Here is a 26,444-nt window from a genome sequence, read left to right on the forward strand (position 1 = left end):
ACAGATGACTAAAGGCATCTCTGAGTAAACTTCAAAACTGGTTCTGTGGCTAAAAGTGTCACATTAAAGGCTCCAGTGCCTCAGGATTTTCATCATATTTTGCAGGAAGCTTTGGTAAAGCAGGAGGCTAATTTAAATAAGCTTGAAGAGCTTTGTCCAAAGTATTAAAGCTGTCGCTTCTCTTGTAGAAAAAGAGAAAAATGCTGCGTTAAGTCCGTACTTACTGAACGAGAGCTGAGGCTGGTGCCTTAACAGAAGCGGTTACAACACAAGGCAAAGCCAAGACACTGAGCAGAGATTCTTGCAATTAAATTCAACTCTGGAAGACAGGATGTTTGTCTAAAGCATTGGCAGTGAAAGAGGGTTGTTCTTGGCACTAATCACAATCACTGTTTAAGTCCCTGTGCTATCAGTTACCAAAAAAGAATGCATTTGATTTCTCTGGAACCGACAGAGTGCAGAAACACTAATGCAAAAAATAATGTAGACAGTTAGTAACTAGATGGGAATATAAATATTAACCCTTTCCTGCATATGGCTACTACTGGTCTATCTAGTTCTTGGACCACAGGAACTTGACTGGCTATTCCATTCAGTGCAACCTGCTCTGTGGATTTGGACAAACCATCTCCCTTCCTGCCACATAATTTTGCCATCTGTGAAATTAGAGTGACTCATTTGTAGTGCTTTATGAACCACAAATAAGGAATGGTCTCTAGGAGCAGAGTATTCTTATTAATACTTGAAACCCACTATGATTATCTTGGGATGGATATGATGGTGAAGGTGCTTCTAACTAGTACCATGTGGTAAAGCATATGAGCCATGCGTTGTTTCTCTGAGGGTCCGGAACACTGTCATTTGGGAAGTCCCACAAGCATGGGTTTAATCCCATTCAGGTCAAGTTGAGGTAACTACATTGCAGACAAAATACGAAGGACTCTGCTGTGGTTTTTTTTGTTTGTTTGTTTTTTTTTTTTTAAATACTACAGGTATGAGCTACAGCATTTGGTGAATGGGGGCATAAATACCTTTTCTGGTTCAGAAACAAGGCTGATAAAACTATTCTCTGGCAGTACATCCTTAATAAAATGCAATGTATTTATTGTCAAACTGGAAAATGTCCAAGACAGTACAAACACGTATTTATAATATACCCACCATCCCAGAACGGACCACTGTTTCCAAGACTTAATCAGGTCAACAGTTCAGTGACTCATGTTCAAGTAAGTATTTTAATCAGTAACTTCGATTATACAATGCAATTTGCAAAGATCATCAACTATAATGCTGGAAGAAACCTCTACATTAACCTTTTTACTCAGTCAGTTGCACCTTACAAAATACAAACAGCCACAAAGACGACTGATTTTGAACCATATTCAGAGAAGATGGACCACATCACAGGCAATTATTTTAAAACAAAGACTATACTAACAGCCTAGAAAGTACCAAATATTGATGTGTGTGGGACTGAAGATTCCAACCAGTATTTTTAAATGCAGCACTTTAAGAGCAAGAACTGTATTAAGAAAATAGCCAGCAACATTTTCTCACGGTCCTAATGCAGTATTTTTTCCACAGACTCCAAAATGCTTCTGAGACTCCTAAATTAACATCTGATTTGGTACCACAAGTGAATTTTCATCTTCAAAACTTCTGAACTTAATGTTCCACGTATATTTTTAATAAAGAGATTTTGACTTTATAGAAATACCAGTTATAGGTAAACATGCCAAAAGAAACCCTCTTCACCTGGGATGAACCCTCATAGTGTAGATTTTAGGATGCTAAGAAGTCACCAGCCCCTGTTATCCATTTTTAAAACAAGTAAATATACTTGAAGAAGATAAGGACTAGGAAAATAAAATCGTGTTTGTTATGTAAGCTTTACATTATCCAAATTAGGCATGGATAAACCCCACATATTAGTATTTCTTCTGCCACACTAGATGTAACTGACTGACTTGCACAGGTGAAAAACTTAAGTGTATATGCTGTTAAAAGATGCTCCAGGGAGAAAGTCCAGCTCTCACGAATGCTCAGAACAAGAGAAAGGGAAAAGCAAAGGAAACTGTGAAGAAAGACAAAGTCAAAAGGGACCCAAGCATGTCAAACACTGTGGTTTGGTTTTAAAGTCTCTCGGCCCTACTGCGCAAGCACAAAGAGTTAACTTCCCTAGAATCTAGTCTAAAGTAGTGCCTAGAAAGTTTTCAAAACAAATTAAAATAATGCTGCACAGATAATAAAAGCAGATAGCAAACTTGGCAAATGCTTTTTTCTAGTAGTTTAAAATATCTATTTTAAAAGACTCTAACAGTTTAATTTTAGTAGGTTTTTAATATTTTAAAAAATATTTTCAAATATTTTAGCCTGAAACACGCCTAGGGCCTTTATAGCCCCCATTTAAATATTCAGCTAAACAACCCTACAAGGGGAGCTTCTGCAATCTTGTTTCTGTCAGGGAGAATACATGGAAGAAAGCTACCAAATAACCACAGACACGATACACATCTGGTGACAGATCCACTTGAGGAGCACACAGAATGCCCCAAAGATTCCACTCAGACATGAGGGCAGGCGTGCCAGAGCCAGCTCCTGCTGGTAGCAACATCAGACTAGTTAAGATGCAACTCTCAGGCACAGATTTCACAGCGAGAGTTGAAGTAGCCCGTGTACATACAGCCACCGACTGCTATCTGTTGAATGAAATGGAAATTGTAATGAATATAAAAGCAAAACTAGCCTCCCCCCTTAAAAACCCACCACCACCAAGCATTCACCACCCTTGAATAACTGCTGTTTGGCTTTTGTACATATTTATGTGTGGTTTAGATATACTTAATTTTAAGGCTATTGGGTGTCACTGACATACACCACAAAGTGAGCATTGATAGCTTTGTGCAGCAGCGCTTTACACAGGACATTCTCCTCTGTCACCCGGGAATTCCGCCTTTTCCCAGCGTTGTGGACAGATACACCTTCTGCCTTATTTTGCTTAAGGAGCAAACTGATCCTTTGCATGACAACCAGTGCAACACAAGTCACAAATACCTACATGCAGGAAAAAAAGGAATTCCTTCAAGGGCTTATTGTTGATGAAGAAAAAAAAGTAAATTTATTTATATTTGTGGCCAGATAAACACTATACATGCTGCTGTGGCAGCATGACTATGAAGTCCTTTGTGCCTTGCTTGAGGTTACAACTCTAACAGGAAGGGAAGTCATTAAAGTGACAGATGAACCCCCAAGAAATTCCGGCTTAGAATTCCAAAACTGTCTTGAACAGAAGGTCCTTCCACTGCAACAAAGTGTACTAATTTAAGAGAAAAGACAAGTCTCTACTTCTTTATTATTTTTAACAAATTAAAGAAGTGACAAAATGGCACTTACTTGTAGCTCAATAAATGACCGATAATAATCTTTGGGCAAAATTAATCATGCTGTCACATTTGAACTGTCACGGGTACGGCACATGCCCGCTCTAGGACACGGGGTTGCTTCAGCCTGGCCCTTGACCTAGGTCACGTCTGGTGTAGATGGATTCTCTTGTTCGATTTCCCTGGTGCTGAACCGCAGCCGCCCAGCCCCCCGCCGCAGCACCCGCCCGCTGCAGTGGCTGGGCAGACCCCGCGGGCCGGCACCACCTTCCCCACGCCTCCCCCAGCCCGCCACGGCTCAGGCCAGCAGGCCAGAGACACCAACGCACAAAGTGGACTCCAACCAGGAAGTATCACATTCAGGGGCTTAACGTGACACCAGGCAGCTGACAGAGGGGGTACTCTGCCAGAATTATCGTACCGCCCAGCTGCTGAAGACGTCGTGCCCCAGTACCAGGCCCTGCTCCTGCCCAGCGCTGACGGAAGCAGTGCGAGTTTGGCAGCGCGTCCCCCTGAGCCCTGCGGTGGAGGCAGGGATGTTGCCTCTCGGGCTGAGGTACATCCCGTGTGGATCTACCCAGCGCCGCACGCACTTAGCAACATTCGCTCAGGATCTCGGCATCGCTCCCCACTGAACGATGCGCTGTGCCCAAGGACGGAGTTCACGTGTTAAACGGATCATAGCTAATGAGCCAGATCCAGGCTGTGACCTGCCTGCCTCTGAACTAACTGTGGCACACGTACTATGGTTAGGCAAAGCAGCAATTTATAACCGTGGGACTTGTTACTCGCATCACCAAACAGTTTCTGCATTTGGCATAAATTCTGTGCTAGAGAGATGTATTGTTCCGTTACAGGGCTGGCTGCCCTCTTAGGGCTGGGCTGCAGCTGGTTCAGGCTGACCGGCTGGGTCCTCAGTGTTCCCCACCTACATCCAGGCCTTCAGCAAATCTCACACCTTCCCGTTTTCTTTGCCAAACCCTAAAAAGCCAAACGTTGCAACACTGCAGGGATGTAGCACAATATTAAAACACAGATTGCAACAGGAATGACTCAGGCTTTGTGTGTAATGTATGCCACCCTGAAGAAGGAAAAGCATGTTTCAGGAATCATAACAGTTAGGGGCAGGTAACTCTCTCTTTGTTAATCATGATGCAGTTACATAAGGACAAAACTTTTACAGTATAAGGCACAAAAATCCCCAAAATTCCAAATCAGTAATACAATAAAATCATGTAGGCAGATACATGTAGCGATGGCACATGCCATACTCCTGGGGTGAGTATCGTATCAATTTGGACTGATTAAAAGCAAAAATGTGCTCATGAGCTAAACATATTTACCGTGAGGAGATTTCTGAGATTATGTATTCATCCCTTCATTAGGAACCAAGTAATGAACATGCAGAAGATGAAAGGGAAAGGGACAGATGAAACAAGAGTCTAGTCTTCAATTTCTGTTTCAAAACTTTTCTTACTTTGAGACTTCTGATGTAGAAAAGTTTAGACAAATTGTTTTCCAAATAGTTGGGGAAACAACACTAGACTATTTGTACACAAGCAACTTTGAGGCATTTTGCTTTTAATTTGCATACAACTCCTTAAAGTGAAATCCACATAAAGGGTGAGATACAACAGAGCTCGTTTACCATTTCACAAGTTAACAGAACAAAGTAAACATCTATCCTTCTTATTAACCAGCTTCCATCTCTCACTCCAACTTGTCCCTTCCTGCTGCAAGCCTCCCTGCCAAATAAACGCTTCGACTAGTTCCAAACGCCACAGATGTTCACATGTGGACTTCAGTGGTACTGCAAATTATAACAAGAAAAAACTGAAATAGTAAGACTTAAGACGCGCTTATATTCTCTTAATGTTTCCCAAATGAAGACCAAAAATTCAGCGTAAAAAAAATACTTCAGCTGTTCAGCTCGGCTACTCATCTGACTGTGGTTCCTCTACCAAGCGCATAGCTAAGGAGGAAAAAAGAACAATACGTTCTGTCAAATAAGAGGGGGCATTAAATCAGAAGTAGAGAAGTCTCAAAGTAACTGTACCAAAATGGATTTCCCAAACAAATTTAGCTGGGACACAATTTGAGCATGCTTTTTCCTTCTACATCCTAATAAAGATTTCTAGCTTTACAATGTCCACACACTGTAGCATTTGATCAGGCTTTTGGCTTCCTTCAAACCGGCAAATACCATCCTGATCAAAATGGATTACAACAGTATTATACCTACAGTAAAATACTGGCATGGTGCCAAGGACAGCATCATCTTTCTTCATGCTTTAATGAGACCAAATAATAGGTTAAACATAGGTTGAAAGGAAGCAGTAACAATTCTGTCTGGTGAATCTTTCCAAAAAAGAGATGGGAATGTGAGGCTATCCAGAAAAAGAGCCATAAGCTACAAAGAAGCTGGACCTACCGACAGCAGCAGCAAATCCCTACCACTAGAGCTGTCTTTATTTGGGTCTTACAGCAATAAACAGCAATTTAGCCTTCTGCCTCAAAATTTACAGGAAGCCTCTTTTTTGGGGGTAGGAATTTTTAACATTGAGATGCTGTGACTGCTCACACCGAGTTGAGTGAAGAAAAATCAATTGTGCTCAAGTGGAAAATTACAGAACTCGGAAATGCTCAGCTTTGATGGTAAGGATTTGCATTTGCACACAAGCCTACGCATCACAGCACATCTGTCGATGCCAGTGATTCCATTTGGGATTTGCCAATTTTTTCTCTCTCTCTCGTGATTGTGGATTCTCCAGCAACTCTACTGTATCTGAAATAGGTCAGTACCAGAGAAGAGACTCTTAACAATAAAAATATTTGTACACTTCAATATTTATTAATTCTCTAGTCATTTTTTGCTATATATTTAACACTAGTGTGACAAAATTCCTGATAATTATATCTCATGCAGGTAAGTTAAATGAGTTAGAGCTACTAAACTGGTAAACCTACCACTAGGGGGGTTACTTTGGAGTCTACAAGACAAGTATTTCTGCAACAATGACAACGAGGTGGGTATGCGTACAATGTTAACAGGCTCAGCTGAATATACTTGGCAGGTACCCAAACAACAGCACGGCCTTTGCCAGGACTGGAGCAGCAACGTCCTTTGACCTAAATAGACACTGTTGTTTAAGAGGGCTCGAGCGGAGTTAGAGGCATGTCAGAAGGTTTTGTTAGATTACGGTGTTCTTAGTTAGTCAAATAGTTTAGCTTTTACTAGTTAAAATTGCTGTGATTTGTGTTCTTTCTTTGACAAGGTAAAATGTGTTACTCACTCTACCCGTGTTGCTGTTGTTTAGGTCACAACAGAGATATGGAGAGCGCACCATACCTTTCTGCAGCTGAAGACAAAACCTGCTGATAGATTGCTGCTATTCCTTCTCTGCAATTCCTTGGCGTGTATGTTTTCATCAATACCAACTATGAAAACAAACTCCCTAGAGTCCAGATTTTTTAAAAATATATTACAGGAAAAGTCTACTTGTAAATTACTTATTCTTTTCTCCTACAATACCCACAGGTTTCAAAACAATATAATTATAAATGAAATTATTAAAAGAATAACAGGAGCTGTGATAGTCTTTTGTTGTACTGGGCATTTCCCTTTTTTTACTAACATACATTCTAACAGAAATCCCACAGTACGAACCAGACAACTTCAATTAAAAAAAACAAAATGCAAACTATTCAGTCCAATGTTAGAGCATGTGTATGTGTGTATAATACTGTAAGAGTAGTCACACATTAGAGGTATATAATTGAAACAGCATTTTCCTTCATGAACCTGCTATTACTGAGGCAGTGACAAGGTTTCCATTTCTTTGTTTTCTGAGCTCTTAAAGAATGGCTATTGCCACATTTTGTAAACCTAAATACTGTACAAGTAGAAGCTTGTTGGTATCAGGTAAGGAGTAATACTACTAGTGCAAACAGGTGCAGAGACAATTCCTCCAGTTTCGGGGTGAACCAGCCATATAACACAGAGAGGACAGGCATCTTCTTCAAACCCACACTCATGCATGTTTCTCCACTCAGACATACACCCTTCTCCATCTTGGTCTTCTTTTTACAAGGGTAGTTGGGGGAGAACCACCAGCTCATGTGATATTTATCATATGAAAGATTTCTTGACTGTTTTCCTATCAGTATTATGAATGTTTTATAACAAGTCAAGGAACGATAAATACCTCAAGCATCAGGAAAGTGACAATAATACTGACTTAGTATCTTTAGTAAAAAGTGAAACATTCTCTCCTGAGATATAAGTCAAGGAAGGAACAGGAATGATGAACCTAACACTGTACCATTATTTGATGATCATGCACCTCAGCTGACCAGATGAGAAAGAACAAGTGTTTATTGCCCTCTGCTCATCCAAAGCTATAACAGGCAGTTTATTTAGGTAAGTGCTTGGCATACCAGAATGTTGTCAAAGCAGTTCTCACTGTACTGTCTCCCTTTAGCTTATTTCTTTAAAAGAAAAGAAAAAAAAAAAAAGGAAAAAAAAAAAAAAGACAAAAATCTCAGCAGGTTAACCCTCATCTTCTCTCAGCTCTGTGGGTAGAAATTTGTATTGCTGTTGGCGGATCTGAGCCAGCTTTTTCCTTGCCTCTTCCAACTCTCTTTCCTTCTTCAGCATTTCTTCTTGGGCTGCAATGATCTAGAAAACAGAAGTATGAATTATGATAGCAAGGAATACTGTCTGTAAAACAAGATTTCTTTCTCTATGACACCAGTCACAGATAGACCTTGAGCATTCTTCAGAGAAGCACCAAATTTCAATTACTTTGGCAGGAATTGTTCAAATTTTTCCAGGTTTCAGGACTATGCCATCAAGAACAGTATCGTATCCCCACATTTCTTTAAAAGGACAAAAAAAAAAAAAAGAAAAAAAGAATCTACCAGCCTAGTTTTACTGTACATCCAAGATGGATTTCATAGTGCTGTGCTCCCCCAACCTTCATCAGGGTGAGGGGTTAGCACATGTCTTAATGTTTGAGTGACAGCAAAATTGAACACTCACTACTGCAGGTACCCACAGTATTCTCCTGCATCTCAAAACGCCAAAGGAAAAATGACAGTGCTACAGACATGCAGAAATGATAAATTTCAGTATCTTTTAAGTTGTGACCACAGTATATGGTGTTACTCCTTCATAACAGTGAATGCAGAAGTTGGTACACCTCAAAGCCTTGGAATCTATTCTTAAATAATGTTATTATTTCTTCATATTTATTATGGTCACAGTAACAAAATGTCATCAGCCTTCTCTCTCACTCTCTATTTCTTTGATTGTATACACACAAAACTAGTGTTCCATTAAGGCTTGGGAATATTCAAAGTACATAACAGAAGTTTGAAAAGAACCATTAACTTCACCAGAACAAAACGAGAAAGATACTGGACAATGGTAACTGCTATGACAGTAAATGCTTTAACGAAGAAGTGTAGACATTTTAACATCACTTTGCTGTTATGTCAGTGGTTACCTAACGGTGAGGCATCACAAAATTCATCGTAATTTCTACACAGATTTTTCCAGCCTGCAGCGCAGCAGACGGACATTGTAACACCATGCTGTGTTTCTCTGACAGCTTTTCTCTGTTTTACTTCTTGGATGATTGTACCAACCTGAGCAATGCCACCCACAAACTTTGTTTTGACCACAACGTCATCATCCTCTGCTTTCCCAAATGCTGCTTTTTGGGCCGCCCTGACCAGATTGTCTGATGCTCGCTTGACAGCATTTCCTGCAGCCTTTGAAAAAGACAAAAGAAATTTAGTATTAAAAAACAGAAAAAGCTTAACTAACATGGATTCATTCATCTGAGCACCAAAACTGAAACTTCTTTGCTATTTTAGCTATTTGCTAAAACTACACAGGAAAGGCGTGTTTTGTTTTGGTTTTCCCAGTGAAACCCAAATTAATCTTTCAAAATCAACAGTACAGAGAGGAACACAATTCCTTTATTTAAGAAGCTGGAAGTTGGGAAAGTCACAAATGAGATTTTAGTTTGAAATAAAACAGTGGATAAAATTGCACACAGCTATGTTATGCACTTGATCAGATTTTTTTTGGGTTTTTTTTTGAGGAAGAAAAAGAGAAATTGAAAGCTAGCGCATAAAGAAACATTTTAAGGCAATGAAGTTGTTTAATGGACTTTCACCAGGGCAAATCAGGTACTTACAAAGCCGTGATTATCTCACATTTAAACTTCTATTTCCTTAAAAATCCTCAGACTTCTAAAGATCAACAGTCAAACATTTGTAATACATTTTTTGTTGTCTAAACCGAGTTGTGTCAGCAGTTGTGCATCAAAGAGAGACAGGTAACTAAGCCACCTGCATTCTAATGTTGGCAAAGCTGTTTCTGCTATACTGTAACACGTATGTGGCAGCAGAGGTTCCACACTGCAGGCTCAGTAATGGCCATGTCCACAGGCACTGGTTTGATGGATACAGAGGAGAACACCAGAGTGGCCCTGGAATCTCCTGTGATACCCCTGGAGGTGAGCGGAAGAAGAGTCCTTGTCATAAACAAAACGCAAACCTCTCTTCTCCTAAAGCTAAAAGATGGAGCTGGCACCATATACACCCTGCACCGACCCGGGGCAGTAGTAAGGGCTCAGCACTGTCAGGTCTGGCACTGGATTTGCTGCAGCGTACCGGCAGCTGGGGAAAGCAGCAAAAAGCTGGCTCTGGGAGAATGGTCCCTGGTTTAACGGGTACTGTATATGGGGACATAAATGAGATCTTTTATATACCACTAGCAGTCCTTTAAATTTGTGAGTCCCAGATAAGCCTTATGTCTGATATTTTTTATTTTAAATTGGTTTATATAAAAATACGACCTATGCCTCCTTCTTGGCTCTTACTGGAATCCTTCTCCTTTCTACCTCTGTTTATCAATGTCTTTTCCATCTATTCATCAATGTCAGGACAGCAGCAGGAAAAGAAACTTCTGGGCTGATGTGGACTTAGTGCTAAGAGGGGTCACGGCTCACTCATTCTGAGGGACTGCCTGGGGGACCTGGCTGTATGTTTTCTACTCCATTATACATACAAATACTGAAAGGTGGGTCCTCAAATGTATTTCAAAGTGCTTTAGCAAATAAACAACTTCAGAGAATGAGACAGGGCACCATTCAGAGATATTTCCACCTCCTGAGCAAGAGGAACACCTAGATCACCTGTTACTGTGATTAAGTCTTCAGTGCACAGTGGAATGCTATGGAGAGATATCTTATTTAATTGTGAGGAATTTAGCTGAGGTACCAGAAGAAACATGTTATCAAAGTTGCAGCAGTAACATAGCCTGGTCAAAGCAACATGAATTTATCCCTACTCAAACTGACTTCTGTAACACTGCACAGCATTACTTTGTACCAGGTACCCTCAAGAGCAACTGAATACTTCATGAAGAGAAGGATGTGAATGGTTAAGTCTTGCTAGAAACCCCCACCCTGGGAAGGTGCCTACCCTGTAAATAAAATTTGAGACCTGTGTGCTACAGGAATGAATTTGTATGTCATTCAGCTGATCCTACTGTGTGGATTTAAACCAGCCGAAGCAGGTTGGGACAGACATAGTTATAGCTGTCCTAGTTTAATCTGCCCAAGAACTGTTAATTAGACTAAAAGTTTACGTGGGGTCAAGGAGGACTGGATAAATTAAAAGGAGAAAACCGCTGAGGCTTACTAAATGTATAGAATCTGCAACTGGCTTGGGAAGTTCCCAAGGTGAAAATGCTTGAAATCTAAGAACGTAGTCGAGAAGAGTTTCACGCATGCTTACCCTGTTCTTCCTTGCTTCTCTAAGCATTTCCTAATGGCCACTGCTGGAATCCAGATATAGATTGGGCTTAATGAACTTTTGGTCTGACCCAGTAAGGCTTTCTCATATTAAACCCTAAACCCTAGTATTTAACAGCAAATCAGTCAACAACACCAATACACAACATCAGTGGTTTCACAACGTGCAGGAAAAGGGTAGGTACTTGCAATGTTGTGACAAGCAGTGAGAGAGAACAGGAGAAGAGTTCTCTGTCCTGTGGTTCCTGATGTCCCCAGGTGTCCTGGGTGCTGAGAACACTTGTTCCCACACAGGCCATTGGCAAAGACAGCCTGCTCGCACACGCTGGAGACACAGCGGCACGAGGAGGGGAAGGCACATGGGCCAGTTCTGAACCTGCCCCCTACCCCCGCAGCCCTATTCCACATTCCTAGTTTCATCTCCCTTTCAGCTTAACTCTCTTCCCACCCGAAATGACCCAAGCACAAATTATTTGAAATTTGCTCTGCTCAGTCTGGAGCTCATCCACAAGAGAACAGAAACATTTCCATTTGTTTCATTAAGTTTTGGAACAGCCTCTGTAACAGTGTGTTCCAAGTCAGCATTCATAGGAAATGCAGTTCAAACGTCCTCTCCCAGAGCTTGCCGTTGTTTGTGGGCTGGGAAAGAGAAAACTAATATACTCAGACTCCTGACCTAACCTATTGATTAAAGCTATGTGAAAATATTTGTGCTGGGGGCAAAGCCAGCTCAAAAGTTTCAGTAGTTTTGGCAAATCCACCAGTAAAAATATTCAGTAGACATCAACTCACTGGTTTTGCTATGATAATAAAGGACATTATTTCCAAATGCAACTTGCTTTTCCCTTCATTATTCATTTTAGAACTAATATGAAGGTTGGTAAAGTGGCAAAGTTCAATTTCAGTCTGTGCTTGGGCTCGTTTCCTCTTCACATTCCCTTCCAACTTTTCACACTCCATGTCTAATAATAATATTAGTCTACAGTGACTGAGTACCCTGAGTTTCCTGGCAGAGCTGAGAAAACAGTCTCCTGTACTTGCTTTTGTTCCTGTTTCTATTATTTGTTCTGCATTTAAAATTCCTTCAGACCCATCCTGGCATTCGGCTATGAAAGTGCAGGTTGCATTACAGTCTGAACCATCTTCCAGGTACTGGTACCTCTCTCACCCTCAGACCCTTGACAAAGTCGATCTATATGAATCCACTGTAAAGCACTAAACCCATCTCATCCCTAGGATAACATTAACATGTTTTCTGTAGAAACAGATTTATCACACGCTCATACATTTATTTTTTCCTCCTAAATATTTAAACCCTTTTTCTACTTAGAAAGAAAACAATGACATCAATTCCTCTGGCTCAGACAGTCATTCATACGCATTTCTGTTGCACTTGATTCTACCTATCTGTGCACGAACTGTTGAGTGTCCATTAGTAGCATCTGTGCAAATAAAAGAAAAAGGGGCAATTTCAACATCAGCAAAGATGCTCCACGTTGGTGGTATGAAAACAGGAGCTGAAATAGTTCTTACATTCCTGACTGAGCCTGCAGGACAGCATATCAGAGAAAGCTGCAGCTGTTTTTTAAATGAACACCCTTAAACAAGACTTCCAGAGACATTAGATTTTACCTGTTGTAACACTGTTAATTCAGTAATAGTTCAAAAAGCAATGTGAAATGGATGTGTAATGTAAAAGGGAGCCAGCTTCATATAAAAAAGTTAAATCAGACTTCAGCTGAGATGTTGCATCACCTTCTATTCTTGTTTTTGCCTGACAATGTTTCTCCATTTTAGAAATGTTCTATCTACAATTGCTCTCTTGACTCCTAGAAACAAAGGAAACCTGACCACAACCCAGGCTGGCACTTAGGCAAGGACTCTGCTGAGGACAGGCATAACCTTGCTAAGGTCAGGAGAATACTCCAGTGCTACCAAGTTAAGTGTGTTTACCTCTTCACAAGCTCACCGGGAGTCTCACTGAATGCAGAACAATGGCACAGAAACCATACTCACTGACTACAAAAAAGCATGTAGTAAACGTTCGCAGCTCATGTGTTCCTGTGGCTTATCATGAACATGAATCTATCAGTATTGCACCTAACCCGGGGCTTGGCACAGGCCAGGCGAAGTTTGCATCTGTCAACATCTTTTAAAAATGAAAATAAAACCAAGCAATGAAGCGAGCTGTAGCTGCTGCTGAATAGTGACAAATGCAAAATCACATCATCCTTGGATGAATGAAAGCGCCCCAGAATCCCACAAGGAAGAAAAACTGAACAGAATTCTGAAACGTCAAGAAACTACTCCTAAAATCTGGGCTTTGTTCACAGTGTTAAGATAGCGTTTACGTAACACTGCTATGGCTTTTCAGCAGTTAAGAACACAAGTACCTGTAGCCTCCTCATGGCTTCAGAGTCATGATCAGCCTTCACTTTGCAAGCCACAAGCAACTGCGCTGTAGAAGCTGCCACTTGTTTGGCAGATGAGATGAGCTTCTCCTCACTGGCATGGCCTTGCACTGAGGCGTTAGCTGCTTCACAAAGATTGCTGGTTGCAGCTGCCACCATTCGGGCCTAGGACACATTAAAAAAAAAAGTCTCTGCATTCTCACAGGATACCATTTCTTCAGAGAAGGTACTAGTGTTGCTTAAGACAAGCGGTTACTCACAGCGGAAATAAGTCCCTGAGACCACTGTCCATCATCAGCTGCATTTGCAGGGATCGCTCCAACCTGAAAAAACAGTTCAGAGATGGCTTACAATGAAACTGAAAACACAATTGCTTTCTCTCAGATTTAGATTACGTTATCCGTGAAAAAAGGAACACCTGCACCTGTGACTGTGCCCAGCATATACACTTGGATTTTCTGCTTCTGTAAGTTAGCTGTCAGAGTAAGCACGCTTCCAGCACCCCCCTGCCTGCTCATGTAGTGTCCAGCTCGCTATGCTGCTTGAATTGCCCCGTCCTTGGAACGTATGTAGGAATCCCAGAGCAGTGACTGTTGCAACTGAGACTTTGGCCTAAGCAACAGTTGAAACAGCAGGTCCTAATCTCCTGGTCTTTAAAATGACGTATTTCTGCCTCCACAACACATTGGGATTTACATAATTCCTGAATCTCTTCTGATTCTGGCGCTATGGGAAGGTACAAACCAGAAAGCTCCTCAGGGAAGCCCCCTTACTGCCTTCATGCCTGATAACGGCATTCGAGGAAAGCACAGCCTGTTTGTCTATACCGCTTATCCACTGAAGCGTTCATGGCATCAGCAGTAGCAGCAACAACCGGGAGACTGTTCTCTTCCCACGTCAGATGAAAGTAATGAAACAAAATCCTACAGCCGGTTGCCAGCCCCCCACCCCCAACTGCCTGGATCTGAGAGATTTTGGGAGAGAAGCTGGAAGATGTGAAATGTAAACATGGGCTAGACACTTGCTGTATTTTAAAAGAAATGGAATCAGGGATTTATGCATAATGAGGATCCCAAGGATCACAATCAAATCCATATGTGTAGCATCAACATAAACAGAAGATGCGTTCTCTCATAGCTATGGGGACACTTCCGTAGAACTGATTTCTCAGTTATATAAAAGAATACAGCAGGTCCCTGAATTCTTTAGGTTTCAAGGTTTTCTTGCTTAATCGTCCCCAGAAAATGTATTATAAGCAGACCACAGATGAAGGAGTCTAGTTACTGGTGTCTGAATTATGTGTGCTTGTGCGTGTGTCAGTGAATGAACAGGGGGCTGATGTGGAAGGAGACAGTTCCCAGATTTCATCTATACTGCAGAAATGGAAACAGTTGCCTAATGTCAAATTGATTTTTTTATAATAACACAGGGGAAAGTAGTTTCACTTAAAATTTCTTTAGCAAACTCTTCAACTACAATATTGCACCAATTTGCCCTGTAGATACTTTCACAGCCTTTACCAAGCAATGTCAGAAATTTATTTGGGACAAGAACGTGCGTGGTTCACATACATCCATGCAGTTGGGTAAGAATTTCCCTCCGCCTCCATACAAAATAAAAAGGTTACCGAGGAATCTAAGCCAACAGTCAGTACCATTCACTCTTCAGTACTGAGGCAACGGATGTGGAGCAGATCAAATTTGTCCCTCCTGCCTATATGCCAGCCATGCTCTTCTGGAAGGAGCCCATACCACATGCCTCAGAAGGTTTCTTATGAAAACAAAACACTTCCCCCAATACCAGTAACAAAATCTTCCCACCAGGCTGGAGCCATTTGCTATGGGCAAGAATTTGGCCAGTCATTTTAGAAGCCAGCCTCCTGTGCTTGTGGCAGACTTGGAGATACAGGCTACCACCGACTGCAGTCAGGACACCCCATAGTGACAAGTACCTAAGCACCAGTAATTAGTAAAGAAAGAAAGAAAATGGGTTAGGGCTTCATTATTTCAGAAGTATCTTAATGGCTTTATTTATTTGTGGAGAAGTATCATAATGAGAGGATGTGCCACAAACAATTCTGAAGTTTGATGTTTCATTAAATTTTAATTTTGGTTGGAATTAATTTCTTCCCTATAAGACCACAGTACTATTTGCAGATCCTCCAAGCAGGCAAGAAACCACCAGTAAAAAACATTTGCTGCAGAAATTCCTGATCTGTTACGAAATTTCTATAGAAGAGTGACAGATAATGCACAATGGATAAATTCAGTAAAGCAGGCTGAACAGACCTGCGAATACACTGTATTTGCCATGTGTGCTTCTATCAGAACAGCAGGCTGCAGCTTTCCTCAAACGGCCAGATTAAAGTGGGTTTAGCCATCACCTGAACCTGGATAGAACAGGATGCTATAACAGTGCTGTTATAGCCTCAGTCTGAGACACAAACAGAAATGTAACTGTAGGAGCAAAGAAGCCAAAACCACCCGAGGGAGATTCAGGGCTGCTACCAGTATAGATATATATTCTGTATTATTCTGTGTAGCTTTACGGTTGTGGTGGTGAGGAAAGCAAAGCAAACTGTATCTGTCATCACAAAACTAAGAGTGGGTCTTATCACATAAAAGCAGACTGCACAATAATCTAAGTGAAGCAGGTAATTAAAAATTCTCATTTTTTGGACTGTCTCCACAGCCAGATTTCAACAGGTGTTACTACTATCCTGTTTTATGCCTTATTGGTTAAGTTCCACAGCTACAGTTTATGGTGGGTCTTCTCAAGCAGTTACATCACTGTTCTGAAATGAGTGCTCTGTGCTCCTGCTGGAGCTCAAAGCACAAGCTCCCCAGGAATCCCAGCTGAAGTGGGCAGCACAGCACTTCTATGACATGATCCATGACACAGTCTGCTCAGAATAAAGAATTAGATGAAATTGGAAGCCGTAACTATACGACAGCAATGATCCCATAACAAATTGTTCTGACATGCAACATATCTGTTGGATGTCCAGATTTTAAGTTTCAAAGTATATTAACGGGGACACCCACCCCCGCCCCCAGTGACAGATACGAAATGAATTACAAAGACCTCAATGCTGACCAGACCAAAAGGACGACATGTTACAAGCACTCTTTCCGTTGGCCCCAACAATAATTACAAGCACGTCCACTTAAATGTAGTGAATTTGCATGCAGGCCTGTGCTCCCATTGAATCAGCCACCAGCGCACTGAGGGCTCAGCTAGCGAGGCTCAATGCTGTTCTGGTCCAGAGTGGTACTGTATGCTGCGACGTTTGGTTTTAGATCCCCAAGCTGTCTTGCAGGACTATACATTGCTAGCTTGAATCACAGATCTTCATGAAATGAAAAACCCCCACAGACACAACACCTCCCCACAGCTAAAACATCTGAAGAGCCAAGCACTTGATTACACGTGCGAGGTTTAAGCAAACATAATTGCGTTGTGGTTTTTTTACACAGAACCAGGCCTGGGCCATGTATTGTGATGAGCAATGAAAAGATTTACATTTTCACTAGTTGTTCCCAAGCTCCTTTCCTACTGTTTTAACAGAGGACAGTTAAGAGGCTAGATTCAGTTTTGATGCTTTCCCCCTCCTACTGTTGCTATTGTCCTGTTTACCCACCTTTCCCTGTGCCACCAGTTCTCTCTGGGCTGCTGAAGCTGACTTCACGAGGGCACTGGTAGCAGCTGCAATGGATTTAGCTGCTTCCAGGATCTGTTCTTCGAAATCCAGAGTCTCATCTGCTTGCTATAACCAAGAAAGAACAATGTCACACATTATTCACCTGAAAGCAGTTGTATTTTCAAGATTGAGGACACACACAAAGTGAGGCAAGAAGATTTTGGAATACATCTGCAAATTCAGTAAGACCTACAGCATCATTTTCTGCAAAGGAGTTTCACGTGGACTAGAACGGGGAGTCAGCATAAGTGGATTTACATGCTAAGTTGCCCCTGTGGCTGCTCACACGTGGAATTGAGTATCACACAAGATACTTGAAGAACCGCCGCCAGCTTTCTAATACATTACCTCCACTAGGGCTACTCAAAACTACATTCAGGCAAGTGCAGGTTTGAAAAGAAATTCTTGTTTTTCCATATCAAGGTTATTTTTGTAGTGCTTCCAGGATCACTAAACTAGGTGGAGCATTTTCTAAACACTTAAAAGACTTAAAGCATTAAAAAAGAACAGTGATAAACGTATGATGTCTCATTCACCTGTACTAAGAAATGTAGCGCAGATACCAAGCAAGCACATAGGTTTAAGAGCTTTTGGTAAGAGCTGTCATTTCACAGAGAGCAGCAGTGTGAAGCAGTCCAGTTTAGTCATCTTGGAGATAGGAAGTTCCAAAGGTCTGTCTGGAACACTTCAGTCATCCAAACGTGTCTTTCAACAAGCATGTGCAAACAGACATCAGCTGTTCCTAATGCCGTTTCTTGCTATTTAAATGCAAGTCTATTGTTCCATAAAACAACTTCCCTGGCTTTCTAATCATTTAAACAAATAGTGAAAACATTTATCCATTTAACATGCTTACTACCTTCTGAACAGTTCACAAAATAGAGATAAACGGTTATTGCTGTTTTCAACAGAGTCAGGCCTGGGCCACATATTCTGACTGGTTTTTATAAAAATAACCCAACAGAGTGTATTTTGTTTGCGGTCAGATCACAAGCCTACCAGCTCCCAAAGCAGAACCACCAGCAGGGCTGGCGGCTGCAGCACCAGGACAGACCATCTTGTGAGAGATGAGCCTTTTGAAACACGCGTTTCTTCCAACTTATGTAATCACAGCATTTTTGTGTCAAATAACTAACTTTAGGGTCACCAGCTAAGTGTGCTCAGTTTTCTAACTCAAAGCCCTTCATCTGCAAGTCTAAGTGCATCCATCTAAATTTAAATCAGGTTTAGTTCCGTTACTGCAATCTAATTAAATAGTAGTAAATTATACAATAACAAAAGATAATTATGAGTAATTAAAAATCCTTACAAAAATGGCAAACCAAGCAGTGCTCAGTCCCATAGCACTTCACATAACTACACATAACTAAAAAGTCCAGGAGATGAAATTGTAGCACCCATAGACACCAGAAAAACTGAATAATCTGAAAATAAAAACTAGCATGTAGATTGTTTGTCACTTTAAATTTTTTCTTGTCCTTTAGGAAAAGCGAATCAAATCTTGCCTTGCTGTGGGGCTAATCCCATCAACTGAAGCATGTGTCCTTGTAATAACAGTATAAGAAATCGCTTCGTAAAGCGAGCAAGTCATGGTCCACATGAATTTTTGGCAATGCTTGCAATGTAACATCACAACCATTATTACATCTAAATGGGAATCACATTGGTCCTGAATTTATGCAACAGGCCTCAAGTCATATTTATAAAACTCTTGCTTCAGTCACAGCATCATAAAACCGAAGTGGCTATACGGAATTCAGTATAGTCAGGTTTCTTTTCATTATTAAAATAGATGTGTTGTTGACTTTGATTTAAGTTGACTGAAGACTTAAACTGCAGTATCAACAGAAGTACCACTGGATGACAGTCAATTTAGCAGACTGTTACTGCACTTCTGTCTAAGGCTCTCTGTTACATAAAGTTCTAAAATGTTCATTTCCAACATAACAAAACATATTGTCTGTATTATTCTTTATATGTCAGCATTATCAGGAATTCAAACCTAAGTGAGCGAGCATTTCAGTATCTGATTATTCATCATAAAGACAGCGTCATTCTTTTGTAAAGTTTAATAAAATGCCCACGGCCATACTCTAACCTATTAGGCAGCTGTTATGTGCCCAGATGGGATTCAATTTGTGAAAAACCATTCACCAAACCCAGGGTGAAGTAGCTGTTTGAACTTAGGTCAGCACAGTGAGCAAACTAAATATTGCACATAGGTGGTAAGCAACAACGACAACTTTCAAAGGGAACGCAGAGAAATCAAATCTTGCATTACCGAGAACGCTGTTGTACGATGGCTGGATGAACTTCCACCATGGAGCAGCAGGTAAAGCTCAGCAGGACAGTAAGTAGCTAAACCTTAGTGTCTCATCACATAACAGATTTCCTCCCGCCCCATGTGCTAAATTAATTCTTTCCAATTATATTGAAAGTTGAGGGGCAGGAAGAAAAAACGACACCCCGAGTTCCTCAAACCTCCAGATCCTCCATTTCCTGTTATCTCACAACTTCTTGTATTTCTGGAAAAAAGTTTTCTATTGACAGTTGATCCCTTCTGTGAAGAATTTATTTCTGAACCAGCCTTACACAGCACTCAAACTGTTGAACTTCTGAGTTTTCATCTTTCCTGACAAACCTTTGTTTTCCAGTCCTTCCCTGCAGTTTTCCCTTTGGCACCCTTGGGGGTGACATCTAAGGGCAGGACACCCATGTGTGCAACGGGGAGTAGGCACGCTGCTCGCCCAGCGCTGCGGGTCCGCCTGCCCGCGCCCTCCAACGTGCAGTCCTGAGCCACAAGGACATGCAGCGGTCCAAGCTGCGCACAGCAAAATGCACTAAAAGAGCGTCCCGCTGCTACCCATTCTCATCATTAAAGAGTGTGTCCTGAGCTGGCTGAAGTTCACACTCATCAGCAGTACCCTCACAACATGTCAGTTCACTGTCTTCATGAACAAAGTTAGGAGCAACAGTGTGACACATGGCAGAAGATGTCACCTTGTAAGGTTTCAGTTACTTGGGTCTCTGTAGAAAACCAGATCTATAAGACAAGTGACCAGTCTCTTCCTTTAGTAGTCCCCATGAAGATCAGCATCTCCTTGTCCACAAGCTTAAACTAATAAGCTGTTACTGACTATGTATGGCTATAAATGAACTGGAAAATGAAGTCCCCAGAACAGACAAACCAAAATTATTAGGCTAACTACAAAGTCCATAGCATGAAATATCCTGACGACATCAATTGTGCCATTATAAAAAAAAAAAAAAAAGAAAATTGACATGTTTTTATACTGTATTTTAACCAGTTTTCTATAGAATCTCCATTATTAGGGGCAGCATAAGTGAAGTCAGGGTTAATAGAAGAACAAATGCGCCCCCAAATCTCATTGCTAAACAGCAGAAAAAAATTACAAAAGACAAACCATTTTATTTTGAAGCAGCTCTCATCTTCTATTTCATTAAGAGAAACCCAATATGTCTAAGTTACTGCACTGAGCCATGGAAAACACAATAACCATTTCAGTGAAAGTCAGTTCTTGGCACAGCTGCTGCTCGCTGTCCTAAAGGCCCTACACAACTCAGAAGTCCCTACAAGAGCAACTCTACTGATAAAGGAGCACCTCATATATGCATTTTAAATCAGATTAGATTAGGAGTCTACAGGAAGTCTTCTAAACCTGCTTGTGAGTGAATGTACTCCTTCATATTGCCTTCTACTATGTTAAAACCCCCGGAGACAGGACAGGACACTGTAGGAATATGTTTGATATATAGTTGGATTAAATAACAACCTAATATATCAAACATATCACACAGAGTCCTGCAGAAAAAGGCATCCAGGTTTGATTCATCTTGGGAAAAAAAAAAAAAAAAGAGGACAAACTGCTGAAATCTAACAGCAGAGAACTCTTATTGACTGCTAAAGACACTTGTGTTTGAAGGCATAAGCCTGCATAGAAGCATGAAGAGCATACCAACAGACTGCGGTAGGTACAGCAATGCTCTCTACTGTTGTACCTCATCTTTCTCCTTAAAAGTGTTCATTTTCCAGTATTAGCGAAGCGTGTGGTTTTTATTAGACAAAATGTTCTTCTTCATCAAAAAATTACTAATTTGGGGGGGTTGTCAGCATACAGCCAGTGGCATATTTGCGTAACAGGAGGAACATGTGTCTGCATTGGCAAGACACTTGACCCTCCAAAAATGGAAAACAGAGAGGGGGGGAAAAATAATAAAAGACTCCACACTCTGGAAAAATCTAATTGTAAATTTAATTGTATTTAAAGGAAATACAACAGCCAAAACTTGTTTAGTAAACAGTAAAGATCTCATTGCTTCACAGATCATTCCCCACCTTGACCACTGCAATGAGGAGGGTGAATAGGTTTTGTGTTACGGGGAGTAGTAACAACACCTACTTAGGAGAGTCCTCAAAATGGTTGCAAGACAAAAGCTCAGCAGATGGACAGATATTAACAGAGCATCAATGGGGCAGTGGGCTAGCAGACTGAGCATTTCAGGAGCACATTCACCAGCAGCCAAACGACCAGGACTTAAAGCAAACAGAATATGCATCATACGATAAACATGGGCAGCATTCGGTAGGTCTGTCTTACTAGAGATTGTTCTCTGGGATAAGATGATTCCCAGTAGTGGAAAATGAAGACATCTCATGCTATTGGTCTCAGTTTAAGACATCAAGGGGGTATGATAGGTGCAAAAATATGAAGAGAAAACAAGGAAAAGAATTTTAAAAACACCAAAGTATGTGAAAAAATTAAGGTAGTGCAACAAATGAGAAAAACCCAGACAAACTGGAACACATAAAGATGAAAATTTCAAGCCTAAATCAGATGACTCCCACTCCCTGTCCCAAAAACAGAAGCTTGCCCCAAAACAGACAATCAGCCACCAATTAATAATGATGAAGATGACAGATTTCCTGCAGACAGACTATTCTAAAATTACCAACTAAGGACTTCTCTGCAAGTTCACTTGATGACTATTATTAAAGGAGAATATTGCTCTAGCTGGACCAGTGGTCTGTTCCATTGTAGGAGACCACTACCATTCCTGCATTTCATAGACTAAGTGTAAGAAAAATCGACGGTGTCACCCCCCTCAGCTAAGTCTAGGCATTCGCACTACAACGCTATGCTTGTTGCCAAAGACGAGCATCAGAAAGATGGAACCTGTTCAAAGCAGGAAATCCTGCTCTGGGAGGACACAAGCTACAAGTTTTCAGCAGAAAAAGTGGTATTTGAGCCACTCTGTGATCTCCCTAGTACCTTTGATGTGTATTACAATCCATATTGTGAAAGGGATTAAACATCTAGTAAAGGATGTAAAGGCTGTTTAAAGCCCGAATTAAACAAACAGTTGGATATGAATTTTAGTTTCAGCAAATGACAAATAAACAGAGCAATAAATCACAGGCAGACTGGATACTCAAATTAACATGTTAAATGAGGAGCAGGTGTGAGATCTGTATTCACTGGGCAATTACAATGACCCTGGAGCAGCTTAGATGTTGGAAGGAAACTGCTCCGCGGTTCCCAGGCAACTCACATATGCTATTGTGCAGCGATTGTATAGAAAAGGTGATGGAGGACTCTTCCTCTCCTCAGACTCAGCCTGTGTCCTCTGCTCTGTAGAATCTCATTATAAAGGACCATTTTTCTTTATAAACAAAATGGATGTACTTGTTAAAAAATGCAGGACAAAGAACATTTCTTTTTCATGAGCTAATCTATTCCCATCACTAAGCAGGGGGGGTGAGGGGGTGGGAAGTCCTCAAAGAGTGAAGCTACCAAGAACTATTTCATCTGATGTTCCTGAATGACAAAATGCCACCCTGCACTGAAAACAATCATCAACACTGAATGTTCTTGAGGCCCTGCTTTTTAGAAAGACTTCTCATTAGCTTTACTTAGAAAACAGTTTTGCACCTACAAAGCAGCATAAACAGGGAAATAGATACCTAGTCCTTTCCTGAAGTCAATTACAAAGCCAAAGCATGATTTTCATTTTAAAGAGATGCAATTCTAGGCAACATGGTAATTTCTTCTAAAACCTGCCTCCTATTCCACACTAGGCAAAAGGTAGCAATTGTCTGTGATCCGGCTACGCACACAACTGTAAGGAACAGCAGTTTCATATATTCCCTCTGTACCATGCATGAAAATAGTTGGCTTAATTTTATATAATATATTCAGAGACACGTTTGAAATGACCTGGCAACATGCAACACTACTTGCTTTCATAATGAACTGTAATTTATTTTCCTGCAGGAATATTAAATAGAAATGGTCATACCACATCTCTGATCTGATCCTGAAGTAGCTACTCTTTTAGCATGGCACAAAATGCTATATTTTTAATCTTAGAAAATCCTGAAGGTCTTTTGCATTCTGTTGAACCCCTTCTGTGTTGCCGCTGCTTTCTCCTGCTATACTACACACATTCAGATGAGAACAAAGGGTCTTCAAAGGAAAGCAAGTGAGATTGACTTTTCACATCAGTATAATGTGTTTGGAAACAGAAAAGTAATTAATCAACAGTAATGATACTGTAACTCTTCAAAGCATTTCTAACATTTGGCTTTTCTTCCTTTGCTCGCTCGTGGCTCGTGCTTGACTCTCCCTGAAAAGCATCTTTTCACCCTCTTCCTTCAGAGGTCCCATCCCATGCAGTGTCTAGTGGCACTGAGGCTGATGCAAGGTTTGATTGTTTATACCACTATCATGGACAGTAACAAAGTATGCACCGATATATGGGCTATATGCATCTTCCGCTTTATTAACCTCAAAGAAACAACAGGGATGGACACTCACCTTTGGCTTGGCTCTTGGTTTCAGCTGCTCTAACTTCTTTGCTGCAGCCTCAATTGACGCTGCAGCCCCTAGTAGCTCTGTCTCTGCAATGACTGTTGGGTCTTCTGGATCCACCCACTCTGTCCCTGAAATTAATGGAGACGAAGACAATAACTTCAGTGCCACTGTGAGCTGCCATTCAAACAGGGTGATTCACAATCACACTTCAAGTGTCAGATATGGAATGCACATTGGAGAAAGGGGATTTTAGCACCATCATGACACAAAAGCACTGTAGTTTATGCCACTGAGAGGAAAACATAATTCAGAGTGAAAAAAGTACTTAGCAGGATAATTCTGTTCTGAAAGTAACTTAAGAACTGTGTAAGCAAAGCAACTTCAGAAAAGGCTACTGTCCATATGGGAAACAAAACTAGCTGTCACTCTGCTTTTGCTTATCAGAGCTCTTACTGAGAGGGTTTCTAACTTGACCAAGTTGTAAGGTACATTGAGAAGTCTGACAGAATGGTAAAGAGGACGTGTTACAGACAACAGAATCATCCATAGCACACTTTTTGGAGTCTCCTTTTTTTGGCAGTGGTTAGAGATGAAGCTAGTATTGACTAAAAAAAAGCATGCTTTTGGCAACGTGTTCCTAACAGCAAAGAAGAAAAGACCAAAACAGTTTCTGTAACATCCAAAGGTCAACTTTTTTTTTGTGTGTTGTTGAGTTCTTGGCATTTCTCTTGGCTCAAAGAAATTCTGTAGGTCCACAAAATGAATACTTGGCTGGAAGTTATCTCAGAATTTTGGAAGATCTCAGTGCATTATTGTTTTCATTTTCATTACATTATTCTCTGAATGACAAGATTCAGAAAGCATCTATGTTCTGGACTGAGGGAAGCAATCAAACAGCCAAAAGGACAATCAGATGGAAAGAGAAAAGGAAAACAGACACCACCCCGCTCCTCCCCCTTCTAAGTTCATAACTACTAGGGGCAAGGGAAGAAAGTGACATTGCAGATGGAAACAGAAAATGATGGGAAGCAGTGTACACCAGGCAAAGGAAGACTAAGCTAGAATGAAAAAAGCAAACAGAAAAAAATATCTCTTAAGGCCTTGTTAAACTTAGGGAAACCAGATCAGAAAGTCTGGGTGAACCTAATATTAACATATGAATGGAAACATTAATCGTTATTAAGGAAGTGCAGCTGGGGAGGAGGATACTGGCACTTTGCATCAGGAATAGCATAACCTGATTCATCAAACATCAAAGGAAATAACCTGGGATGCTTACGGATCAGCATTGCACCGGCTAAATAGTGAAGCGTTTCTGCTATGAATGACCAAATCACAGGAGAACTCAAAATGATGGGCTCCTATTTCTCATGTGCTGGGAGAAAACTGAAGTACATGGTATGTAATCCTAGTGAGCTATATTGCATGCTGCTAATCCCTATATATTACATATATAGGCATTTATTTCAAATATCAAAACATCACCAAAGAAAATTTCTCAGCTCAAATGCCATACAACATGAAGGAATTCCGTATTAAACCCTAATACTGGCAGATGAATAGGGAAATAAAATCATATAGGCAGCATGTACAAACACAGTCAAACCCGAACTTGTAAAATGTAGCAGTTCCTCTTCACAAAAAGGCATTTCACAAACGTGAAAAGATTTACATGCTAAATTGGTTCTGAGACAGAATTTTATCATGTACGTATAGATGAAAATTAAGAATGGTTTAAAAACACTTTACACAAAATGGTTTCTAAAGTGAACAAAAAACCAATCCCCTAAAGGTAGTAAGTTAAAAAAAGAAATAAAAGTTATTTTTTATTTTAATGAATATGAATTAAAATGCAAAAACTACTAGAAATCTATAAATGTCTCTGAAGATGAGGACATACACATTTATAATTCTTTTATATATATATATATATAAAAAATTCTGATATTGGTTTGGCTTGTTAGCAAATGAAAACAGAAATTTTGAAACATAAGAAAGAGTGCAGAAAAGGCTGAAGAATTCAGTAAATGTACCTGAACAGGGAAAAAGCATAATGTAGATCACTATTATATGAAACAGAGTAACTATATTATGACATAGAGGAGAAAAAACCCGGAACAAAATAATAAGGGATTCTCATATATGAAGTGTTTAATCTGGATTCTTCTCCAAGAATGTGTACTGCTAAAAGTAGGATATAACTGAGGAAAGCCTGCAGCGTATATTACACAGAATATCAGAAAAATGACTATAGTGTTTTCTGGCCTGGCTTAGAAAAGAATGATTGAAAA

General features: G+C 40.6%; 1 protein-coding gene across 4 annotated transcripts in view; it reads right to left on the bottom strand.

Annotated features, from left to right (window-relative positions):
• Positions 1-4,944: 4,944 nt before the first annotated feature.
• The window catches only part of TLN2 (talin 2), a 203,837-nt gene continuing 182,337 nt past the window's right edge, over positions 4,945-26,444 (bottom strand). For all 4 annotated transcript variants that reach the window (XM_055806974.1, XM_055806981.1, XM_055806968.1 and 1 more), the window contains 6 exons: positions 24,157-24,281; positions 17,261-17,386; positions 13,881-13,943; positions 13,603-13,785; positions 9,030-9,155; positions 4,945-8,058 (listed from right to left, as the gene is read on the bottom strand). In XM_055806974.1, coding sequence (XP_055662949.1) covers positions 7,930-8,058; positions 9,030-9,155; positions 13,603-13,785; positions 13,881-13,943; positions 17,261-17,386; positions 24,157-24,281 — 752 coding nt within the window. In that variant the 3' untranslated portion in view covers positions 4,945-7,929. The remainder of the gene's footprint in view (positions 8,059-9,029; positions 9,156-13,602; positions 13,786-13,880; positions 13,944-17,260; positions 17,387-24,156; positions 24,282-26,444) is intronic.

The sequence above is a fragment of the Falco peregrinus genome, chromosome 1 (assembly GCF_023634155.1).
Source record: "Falco peregrinus isolate bFalPer1 chromosome 1, bFalPer1.pri, whole genome shotgun sequence".
NCBI lineage: Eukaryota > Metazoa > Chordata > Aves > Falconiformes > Falconidae > Falco > Falco peregrinus.